Source organism: Lissotriton vulgaris, chromosome 4_1, assembly GCF_964263255.1.
Source record: "Lissotriton vulgaris chromosome 4_1, aLisVul1.2, whole genome shotgun sequence".
Classification (NCBI taxonomy): Eukaryota; Metazoa; Chordata; class Amphibia; order Caudata; family Salamandridae; genus Lissotriton; species Lissotriton vulgaris.
In genome coordinates, this window is record NC_141691.1 from 108,472,563 (window position 1) to 108,484,648 (window position 12,086).

The 12,086-nt window shown below is 45.4% G+C and overlaps 1 protein-coding gene across 1 annotated transcript in view; it reads right to left on the reverse strand.

The window, feature by feature from the left end:
* LOC147718435 (G protein-coupled receptor 83-like) overlaps nucleotides 1-12,086 on the reverse strand; it is a 127,520-nt gene that overhangs the window by 10,430 nt on the left and 105,004 nt on the right. Inside the window, exon 3 of the mRNA XM_086966720.1 lies at nucleotides 11,087-11,211. Within this exon, the coding sequence (XP_086822846.1) occupies nucleotides 11,087-11,211 (125 nt within the window). The remainder of the gene's footprint in view (nucleotides 1-11,086; nucleotides 11,212-12,086) is intronic.

Below are 12,086 nucleotides of genomic sequence, written 5' to 3' on the forward strand. Positions count from 1 at the left end.
GTACGGTGGTAGGCGGACTCTCTGTGTTCTTCCGTCGAGGAAGGAGATGATCCATTCCAGCGCCTTTTCCTGGATTCCGACGTTGCTGAGGCGCTGTACTAGGGTGCGGTGGCAGACAGTGTTGAATGCCGCGGAGAGGTCTAGGAGGATGAGGGCCGCTGTTTCTCCATTGTCCATCAGGGCTCGGATGTCATCGGTGGCGGCGATGAGGGCGGTCTCGGTGCTGTGATTGGCTCGGAAGCCTGACTGTGAGGGGTCGAGGGATCCGTTCGTCTCGAGGAAGGCGGCCATCTGCTTGTTGACGGTCTTCTCGATGACTTTGGCTGGAAACGGGAGGAGCGAGATGGGGCGGTAGTTCTTGAGTTCAGTGGGGTCCGCTGTTGGTTTCTTGAGGAGAGCGCTGAGTTCGGCGTGTTTCCAGCTCTCAGGGAAGGTGGCGGTGTCGAAGGAGGTGTTGATGATGTCCCGCAGGTGGGGTGCGATGACAGCGTCGGCCTTGTTGAAGACGTGGTGAGGGCAGGGGTCGGTCGGTGATCCGGAGTGGATGGAGTTCATTGTGCGTGTGGTGTCTTCGGTGCTGATCGGGGTCCAGGCGTGGAGGGTGGTGGTGGGGGGTGGTTGTTCGGTCATGGTGTGCGTTGGTTGGTTGTTGAAGCTGTTGTGTATGTCCGCGATCTTGTTGTGGAAGTATGAAGCGAGGGAGTTGCAGAGGTCTTGCGATGGGGTGATGTCGTTGTTTCCTGCACTAGGGTTGGAGAGCTCTTTCATGATGTTGAAGAGCTCCTTGCAGTTGTGTGCGTTGTTGTCCAACCGGTCCTTGAATGCTGTTTTCTTGGCGGCGCGGATCAGCTGGTGGTGCTTCCGGGTGGCAAGCTTGAGGGAGGTCCTGTTGTCTGGTGTAGGTTCCCTTCTCCAGACTTTCTCGAGGGCTCGGCAGTTCTTCTTGGAGCTCTTGAGTTCGTCGGTGAACCACGGGGCTTTCTTGCTGCCGGGTCTGCTGGGCGGGGTCCTCAGCGGGGCGAGCTCGTCCGCGCAGTTGCTGATCCACTTCGTGAGGTTGTCGGCGGCGTATGAATATGTTATAATCTAATTCAGGAAACGTAGGCCCCAGTGTGCGTAGTGTTGAGTGACATCACTATCGCTACTATGAGTGCCATACAGGGTGAATGTGGGGTACTGAAAGCAGGATTTACTAGCTGCAAAACAGGATAATACGGGGGAGTTAAACTGAGTCACGAGATCCAATAAAAATTGCCAAGTGTAATAGTTGAAGGAGTTGGGTGGAAGAAGAAACAACAACGAAAGGATGATGCTAAATAATGCAGATTTGCCATGTAGATATACAGGTTCTCAAACAGTTCTGTTTCTAGAGCATTACACGCCAGTTTACAGATGTGACTAGAGAACCATTGATGTTGTGCCATATGCATGGGTATTAGGGATCTGCTAGTTACTACATGGCAGACTAGTCTATTTAGGGTTACTTCTAGTAACCCTAGTTCTGATCATATCCCTCACCGAAGACCCCCACCCCGCCAAAGCCAACCTCCACAGAGGAATGAAGGCCGTCGCCGAATGGATGAAGGACAGCAGGCTGAAGCTAAACTCAGACAAGATGGAGGTCCTCATCTTCGGGCCCACCCCATCAGCCTGGGATGACTCCTGGTGGCCCACATCGCTAGGAACATCCCCGGAACCCACCGACCACGCACACAACCTGGGGGTCATCCTCGACTCCGCCCTCTCCATGACAAAGCAAGTCAACGCCGTCTCCACGTCCTGCTTCAACACCCTCCGAATGCTTCGCAGGATCTTCAAATGGATCCCCTCTGACACGAGGAAAACCGTCACCCAGGCCCTCATCATCAGCAGACTCGACTACGGGAACGCCCTCTACTCAGGATCAACAACTAAGCTCCTGAGAAGACTACATTGAATCCAGAATGCCTCGGCACGACTGATCTTCGGCATCCCCCGACGCAGCCACATCACACCTCACCTGAGAGGCCTGCACTGGCTCCCAGTCAACAAGAGGATCACCTTCAAACTCCTCATCCATGCACACAAAACCCTTCACAATGCCGAACCAGCAAACCTCAACGACCGACTCAGCTTCTACACCCCCACCCGCTGCCTCCGCTCTGCCAACCTCGCCCTCGCCACAGTTCCTTGTATCAGGAAAACCACCGCCGGCAGAAGATCCTTCTCTTACCTCACCGCCAAGACATGGAACACTCTCCCTACAAACCTACGACAGATCCAGGACCTGCTGGCCTTCAGAAGACTCCTCAAGACCTGGCTCTTCGACCAGTAGCAGCTCCTCCCTGCCCCCCAGCACCTTGAGACCCTCACGGTTATGTAGTGCACTTTATAAATGCATTGATTGATTGATTGATCTAGTCTGTTAGGGCTAAGTTTAAGTGCAGCTAGGTAAATATATGTGTTTGCGGCATTACACAACTAGTAATGACATCTAGTAATGCCTAGTTTATTTTAGAGCATATTACTTAAAGGAACAATGCATATACCACAGAGTGGATTTCTGTGCAGCTTTTTAAAATCGGCTGGTGTGTACTAAAATCCATTTAGCAGATTTGATGCCATGGAAGGATTCCAAAAATATGTGAGTGCAGTGGGTCCTGTCACAACACATAAAAGAATTACTCGTAATGATGAGAAAATCTCTTTGGGTAAACACGCTTGCAATTTTGGCCAGGTGAGTTTCTGTAGGGAAAACCTGCTTAAGTTCACTAGGGGAAGAAAGCCTGGCAATTAAAGAGGCATGCATATTTTGAAAACGAAAGCAGCATTTTTCACATGTTAATTCCCCCTACACGGGAACACTGGTAATATGTGCTATTTATTGAAGCCTGTAAATAATTCCTCAGGGTGTAATGCATATTGCAATGAGTACCGGGCTCCTCGAAATATGGACCAAGGCGGAATGAAACTTTTAAACAGAGCGAAAACACTTCTTTCCGGGTACTGTAAGCAAGAAATAAAGAAGTGGCATGTTTACGAAATGATTCCTTTACAGTGATATGTACAGCAACAATTTGAGCCTGACGCTAGAAATGGTTTGAGCTCAACACACCATCTATCTGTATTTTCTTAGCAGACTGTCTCAGAGAAGAAGTGATTTTTACTACATGCGAATAAAGTTGAAATTGCTTTTCGGAGTAAATTATGAGGCTGTCATTTCCTTTGTCTGATGAGGTCGCTAAAAAATATCAAATATTGGGAACTATTAGCAAGGGCCTGTGAAAAATATCACAAATAGTGCTTAACGCATATTTTTTTTTCACCGTCTATCGCTGGATCCTATCGCGGAGATAACGCGTTATTACCAACATATATTTCCAATACGGTAAAAGATCCAGCGATAGCGGCGAAATCCACCAAAAACACAAGTAAAACAGCAATAAAACTTTTATCGCTAACGTAAAGCTTGCTAATAGACAATGCAGGATTCAGCCTTAGAATCCACCTCCCATTGACTATTGTGGCTAAGTCAGGTTTTTACCAGGTTTAAAATCCTGGCGCTAATCGCTTTTAGCACGTGTTTTTTTATCATGTCGCGAGTATTGCGTACCCAAACTGGTAGCGACTGAAAGCAGTCGCTACCAGTTTGGGTACGCCAACTTTGCATGTCAGTAGCGATAAATATTGCTGACATGCAAAGCGGGCCCCGAACCGGTCCCCGAACCGGTCGCTATCGCCTCGAAGCAGACGCTAACTGCTGTTAGCGACAACTTGGTAATTGGCTGCTAAAAAAAAAATGCTGCTTTAGCGGCAAAAAATGCTGCTAAAGTGGCGATACTGCCCTTGCTAATATGCCCCATTATTTTTAAAATAAAAGACTCCAGAGTGATGGACCAGCATTGTATTTCTGATCTTGCAGAAATTCCTTGTGAATTTTGAGTCTAACGTAGACCATTGTGTGTGCACTGCTAAGCCATTTGGAGACAATAGTTATCTTAGCAACATGGCGGGAGCACTGTTTAAACAAGTGTTATGCTTGAACACCTGCTCAGAACTTCCTTTCTTTACAGAAATAAACAATGAAGGTGAGAATGTGTTTCAATGAAACATAAAGTGAATAGTTCTGACACATAAGGATTTTTCTCCAAGGCCTGACTTTTTTCCAATTTTTTTTAGCCTGACTCCCCCATGCAAACCGTGGTGCATCCAGCTTGAATATGTAATATTATAAGTAGGACAGGGTTTGCAGTCTTCATTAGCCGGTGACCCTGTGGCAAACAAATATGCCAAGGTGGAAGTTCTCCATTCACTCTACAACCTTACTTAGATTCATTTAATCATAAAAACATTCCTGCAAAAGTTACATTTTATGGCCAAGATTTTTCAGACAGGCTATGCAGATCATGTCACTTGCCACAGATTATTACATAAGTAATTCCAGAAGTCAAGATTTAGCATTTTTTGCAAAAACTTTAATTTAAGATTTTACACAACGCATGATGGCATTGTAGTTTATTACTTTGCTCGAGCAGACTTTGAAGAAAGGTGTACTATGTTGCTTCTATGTTGCTTCTACATTCTTTTAATGTTTACCTTTAATCGTTTTGAGAAGAATTGGTTTATAACAAATTGAGCATTTCCAGTGCACTGCTAACCTTGTATAAACCACCAGGCAGTATTTCCAGACACATGGTTAAGGCTTATCTTAAATAAAGTGGTGTCAATGGTTCAATAGATTTCAACCAAATCATGATGTTTGCACTTTTGTTTAAACTGCTCATTGCTGACTTTCCAGTTGCCTTGGTGCTGTAAGGTTGGAGTTGGAGTTCACATCCCAACAGTTTTCTATGCAGTTGATATTATTTATCTGTATTTTTGGAATTACATTTTCATTAATTTGGCAAACTTTATGGCAATATTCTTTGCTATTACAAAATCAACTAGAAATGGTTTCTGGTGGCAATTAGATGGGCTATGGAGATTAGTATAATTACTTTGGGATTACAATTAATAGTAAACTAAAATGGACACCCGAATCTAAAGTAAAAACTTACTCGGCAACTGCCTCTATAAAAGGACTAAGCCTAACCAAAAACAAGTATGGGCTCTTGCTAGAAGAGTCATCAATAGTCTATATTTTCGGTTTCCAACGAGTAGCTCGGGAGCTATTGGGAGTTCATCAATAACCTTGACGTAGCTCCCCGAGGTGAAGCTCAGCCCAGTACATCATTCAGAGGGGGGCGGGGTGCACGTTACAGAAGGCTGCCCTGCTAACCTTAAGACCCTTAGAGTGACAGCCAGCCAAACTAGTGCAAGGGCCTCATGCCAACACACAGACATACACCTATGAGCTGGCAAAGTGACCATCTGTAGCCACTCTTCATCTAGCAAAATCACAAGGAGATTGGACATGTCGTAGGCCCCACTCTCTCAGTGACACTATGTTTGTGAACAATGGACCAGAAAAGAAGAATGCGGGCAGTAACCACAGTAGGAGATAGAGCCGAGTCATGTACGGGTGAACTGTCAGGAGCCAGATGGAAAGTGAGTGGGTTGAATGATCAGCCTAGGAGCTGCAGAGGGCAGTGGCTAGATCCAGAGCTGAGATGCACTTCCAGGCCCCACTGAGCATACATCTTTGTGTGTCTATGCATGGGTGGACATTTCTGTGTGTGTCCTTCTGGGTGTGTGTGTTTGGCATTGTGTATCTCCCGGATAAATATTATTGGTTTCTGGAAACAATGGGTAGTGTCATGGATCAAAACAAGTTGATGTTGCTCCCCTTCATATGGGGTTTCAACTCTGGCACTATTGTGTCAGTTCATGGTATGGTAGTGGATCTTGCCTAATCGTTTTCATCCTTGACCTATATTGGTCTATTTGTGCATACTCTAAGCAATCATTAACATATTGAGTAATGTGTAATGTAATAGTTTATTGTTAAGTTAATTAATACCTTTACAATTTCCATGTAGAAAGTGGTGTAGCAGCAAAGTTCATTTTCAAGAACGAATTTATTTTTAAAACATGTCATAAACTTTCATAAATTATGTTAACATACATAGAGCAATTGTGAGTAATTATTAGCACGGACCGTGAATTAAAAAACAAAGCTCAGGTCTAGGAGAGAGTCTGTTCAGTGGTCGGTTGATTTGCAAACAATGACAATGGTAAGTTGCTATTGGCTGTCCTGCTTGAGCGTGAAACCTCCTGGTGAGGGGCGACCTGAAAATATGGGTTTCGCTGTAATGTGATCCTTTAACAGGCATTTAGATGCAGTAATAAAGTGGTCCTGTCGGTTGATGACAGAGCTTTTGCCCCTGCCGCTTCCATAAATTGAACAAAGCGACAAGCATATTGAGAGCATGACAGACTAAATGTTGCCTTCCTTGGCATAATAATTGCCAATACTGCTGTATTTTTAGCATCCTGGTCATTGTCGTGTCCATCCTTGGCACGGTGGTGTTTCTCATACAATGGAGAGCTATATTGGCATATTAGAGGAATCCTCTGGATTATGGTATGTAATCGTAATGCCTGTACATTTGAAGTAGATTCTGTTTCTGTAAAGCCTTTCTACGCTTGGATATTTGGGTCTGCATATTTACTAAAAATGAAACCTTGTATTTTGAAGGCAACATTATGTTATTTTCATAATGGAAAATTGAGTCTGTTTGCCTAAGATGGAAGATGTATTTGGTAGAAAAATGTGCTTATTTTCAGAAACTGATATGCTGAAGAAGACAAAATGGTTGTATGTGCAAGACATATTTAAAGCTGGTAGTTGTACTGCCATAAAATCTGTTGGCAGCTCAGGGTGATTTTCCTTGGGGAGAAGTAGCTCTCAGTATTGAAAAGGCCATAGAACCTGTTCCATAGTGTTAACATGGATCCAGCTGTTGTACAGTGAGTGCCAATTTGGAAAATGGAACCTGGACTGTCTGGAAGCAAATATTTTCAAATTAGCATCAGACATAAAGACTACTACTCTTGTGGAGACAATTGTTTGTGAATTTTGAGGAGAATATAGACCATGGTGTTTGTACTACTAAGTCGTTTAGGAACAATAATGTGTTTATCAACATTGCAGGAGCACTTTCACAACAAAAGTAATCCTTTGAGACCTGTTTACAACTTTTATTCACAGAAATAAACAACTAAATTATAAAATAGTTTTAATGAAACACAAACTAAAACAAAGTATATTGTTTAGACAGATGGGGATCTTTCTCCAAGGTCTGACTTTTATTTCAGGTTTTTCTAGCCTGGTTCCACCATGGAAAGTGTGGTGTCCCGGCATGAATATTTGAGTAGAGCAGGGTTTCAATCCTCATTAGCCGGCAACACTGTGGTGGATGGGCTGCAATTTAAAGATTTTGAATTTGTAGAACAAGCTCAGGATTCACCGTGAGATATCTGTGGTTCCGATACTTCTGCATGATGTGGGGTAGCAACAAATTTGTTGGTGCGGGAGAAGGCAGATCTACAGGTTTTCTGTCACTCTTCTAAACCAAAATATCTCTCTTAGGTCCTTTCATTTGTGGAGAAGATGGTATGCAGTTTCCTATTGCTATTGGGGGCCTTAGCTTTAGATGGTTTATTTTTATTTATTTTTCATTTATTCAACATTTAAATATGTTTTTAATTAATATTACTTCAATTGTTTAACATATGTCTGCTTGCACAACAGGCTCTTTGGAGTCAAAAGTGATAATTAAACAAACTCAAATTCAAACTCGCAATGAAATCCCCCCAAAAAATCACAAAGACAATTACCGAAAATAGGCCGACACTTTGGAGACAATACCCAGGAGAGGGCATAATTCTCTGTAAATGGGATCTATCATGGCCTAAAACGAATTGCCGACCTCAAAAGTAGAAAAAAACCTTGTTAGGGTTGACAGACAGAGACCATTAGTTGTATTTTCCTCCAAGTAAAGGAATCCCTTATTACTTACCAGTCCCAACACCAGATGCAGAAGGGATAACAACAAAGTCCCACGACTGCCCAAAAGAAACTGGAGACGCTGCCAACCACAGGCCCCAGATCCCCAGGGCACACACCCCCAGGAGTGCAGGCACCGCACAACCAACCAGCCAGGAGAAAGCTCCTAGAAGTGTAATCAAAGCAGCCAAGGCAATGCAGAACCAAGGCACACAGCAACCCCAAGTAATGCACACATGGACAAGGGTGCCAGAAAGCGCATCAGTCAAGCCGGGCGGACAAGAACCCAACCTCACCGATGTCCACAGAGAGACCCAAAAACCCAGCCATCTGAGCATGAGACCAGCCAGTAGAGACAGGAGAAAGAACCCTCTGATAGCCACCAAAAAAGGCCGGCCGAAGAGCAGCCCAGGAGAATGAGCAACAGCCCGCAAACACCCAGGCCAGAAAAAGGAAAAGCAGAGGCCCACTGGAAGGTATACCGCTGGCAATACCCAACCCAGTAGCAGTGCAACCACCAACCATCCGGGAAGGAAATGGAGCAGAGGCAGACTGCCCCAGCGCAGCCCAAAGGGCCGGGAGGAGGAGAACCCCCACCAGGTCACAAACCTCCAGAAACACACCAGAAACAGAAGCAAGGAGGCCCTCCAACACTGCGCCTCCCCAACCAGTCTTGGAAACGATCGACCCAGGGGCCATGAAACAACTACACCCCAGGAAAATGTAAACTTAGCAAGGCAACGGCTCAGATTGTGCTGAAACCCACAATTGAACCAGGGACCTTCAGATCTTCCGTCTAACGCTCTCCCAACTGAGCTAATTCAGCCAGCCGGTGGCCAACCTTGAGGGCAAAGAGACACGCCTACCACCGCCAGCCATATCCAAAGCCACACAGGCACCAAACCACAGAAGTGGCCGGTAAGCCTGGGCACAAGCTGCACATGACACCAAGAAATGGAGGGGAAGCCAGAACACCCACATGGCAAACCCCCTAAAGGCGAACCACAAGCATCCAATACCCACAATGTCTGGGACTGGACGTAACTCCAGGAGGCAAGGCCCAAGAACCCCAAGCCAGGGAGCACCCAGAACCAGGAGACATGGGCAGAAAATGTACAGCCAACATGTAAGGCGCAGCCCAAACCAAAAAGAGCACAAATATGGACAGTGAGGCAACAGAAAAATGTGTGCAAATGCCAAACCTGCCCAAGGGAGACCCAGGCCACAGAACAAACCACTGCGCAACCCAACAAGAGATCAGAGGCTACGGCAGAGGAACAGCCCAGAAACGAACCCATACAGTCACTGTAACCACAGGGCAACTGATGCCCCTAAGAGAAAAAGGCAACAAAGCAGGAAGGGCCCGAGCACAGTCTGTACCCAAAACAGAAGCAGGGAATGCCACCATCCAAGGCCCATCCTTCCAAGAGACAAGACGACCTGGCCCCCCCACTGACCTGCACCTCCACCCCGCTGGAATGCTGCCAGAGAAGGGAAAACATGGGCCAACTGGTCAATACAGGAAACGAACCCACAAGGCGGAAACATCAATCTCACCAAGGGGGGCGGGGGTTCCTGTGAGAGGCTTACTCCCAGGGCGGGCAGACTCACCAACCACAAACCAGAAAGGGCACCGAAGTGCCCCATCAAGCCAGTCCAGGAGCGCATCTCATGCCAGTGTGGGAAACAAACTTTACAACGAAGTCATTACATCGCACTACCTTTACATAGCAGTCATTACATCGCAACATCCTTTACATCGCATGTCATTACAATGCAGCCATTACATTGCATTTCACTACAACGCATGTCATTACAATGTATGCCACTACAACACTGGCATTACATCGCAAGTCATTTCAATGCATAGCATTACAACGTATGGTACCACTGCACTATCCAATACTTACCCTACTGTTGCCCTTACTGGAGTTAGAATGGTAATTCTATTCCTACACTATCCCACACTTACCCTCCTGTTGCAATCAATGGAGTTAAGAAAGTAATTATTACCCTTATACTATCCAACACTTACCTTATATGCACTCTAATGGTATGCATTGTAATGGAATGCTTTGTAAAGGTATAATGCGATGTAAGGAATGCGTTGTAAAGGTAGTTTCTGAAAATGCGATGTAATGGCATGCAATGTAAAAGAATGCATTGTAAAGGATGTTGCGATGTAAAAACTGTGTTGTAAAGGCATGCATTGTAAATGTATGCGTTGTAAAGTCATACTTTCTGCCAGTGCAGCAGGGGCCTAGCCATCCGTCTTCACCGGCAGCCCGCATCCACAGGTGCACCCCCAGGCCCAACTCCATTCTGAAAAACGGGCCTCTGCAATGCGCCCTCCTCCCAGCCCAGTCACCAGGAAGACGCAACCCAGAACTACCCTGTAGTCCCGGAGCCAGCTACAAAGGGCTCGCAATCCAACTACCACCTCCCGGCAAACCCAGCAGGTTGGAGGCACGTGGAAGCACCGTCGGGAGAGCCCAGCAGTCAGACGGGCAATGCAAGGGAGAAAAACAGAAGACCGCCAATCCAGTCCAGTAGGAGCAGCACCCAGCACACCTCGTCCCATTCTGTCTGCAGACAGAAAAAAGAACATAACATATGCTGGGTAAGTACTGGTTAAGTACTCCCGGTGGGAGGGGGTGGGGAAGAGGGTCCTAGCATTCCTTTTGTTCTTTTTTCTGTCTGGGAGATGGTTACCTCCAAATGTCATCAATGGGACGAGGGCTGGATAATAGCTGTTTACGTCATAGATCTAGTTGTTACAAAGCCAACATCCCACACTACTAATACTTCCTCCAAATTACATACTAAGAAAATAGCTGAAGCAGAATATTGTGTTGGGCCGTAACAAGTGCAAGTAGTATTTTGCTGAAGGTATCTTGCATTTCAATATTAGGTTGAAGGGAATGCCTGCTTAGGAGTGGGAAGGAGTTCTCTGAAGTGAGCAAGTGACAAGCACAAGTATGAGAAAGAAGGAACAGAAACGGGAAGAAACAGACAGAAGGGAGGACCAATAAGGGATCATGTCAAATGCACACTGCACAAAGAATAAGGCAGAAAGGCATTGGTGGATTCAAAACCGAAAACAGATTGCAAGAGATTTAAATAATTTGCACTGAGGTTCCTTCATCTTACCCAATGCAAAATTGCTCAAGTTTCTGATACACCGCATGCGGCATAGAGAAGCAGCTCGCCATCACCCAGATGATGATAATGCAGATGACGCCCTTGACGGTGGACATCCGAGGTTTCAGCGGGTGCATGATCACCTAGAATGAAGGCAAAAGATGGTAGCACCTCAGGTTAAGGTGACTTGCACTTTATCTTCTACTGCAGTGACTCAGCTGTTCAAGACAACATTTGCAATGGTAGAATCAACTTTACATTTTTTTGCACTAAATGGTAAATTTCCAGCATCTTAACTTGCTTTAGTAGCAGGAAGGGGATGTGAAAAAATTCTCAACCATGTCATACACCTGTGGATGCAGAATTTCAAATATTATGGCCACAACTTCACCATCCTATTCCACAACGAAACACATTAATGGCTGTGTAGAGTGGTTTTTACACAAGTAATTGTAAGTGCAAAACATCAAGGTTTCCACACCCAGCAATATGGCATCCAGTATTGACTTTTCCAGTAACATTTCTTACCTGCTAAAATCACGTGGAAAATGCTATTGCTGAAAAGGCCCAGAAAAGAGGAAAATCATGAGGCAAGCAAACCTCTAATCCCTGGTTCTACTTGTTATTCCCTATTCTGGGACAAAACTTGCAGTAAGGAGGTACTAACACCTGGCATCCGTATGCCTATCTGGTATTACCATTGCTTTTTACAAGATCATTTATAGTGGGGTCCTAAAAGGGCTACAACATTGAATCACTGTCAATTATAACTAAACTCATCTGCAAAGCCCTTCATCCGGCATCCTCACACTAGAGCTTCATTACTTTCCCAATGCATCCTGCCTGTGTGTTCCTTAAACTTACACCTTGCCCACACATTCAGCTCTTTTGTCTCCCTCTCCCATAACTTCCTCTACCCTCTTTTAATCATGCTGAGACAAATCTCGGTAATAGCGCACCACTCTCTATTTATAAGTATCCCCTGGTGAACTTTCCCCTAAATCATTTCTCAGAAGTA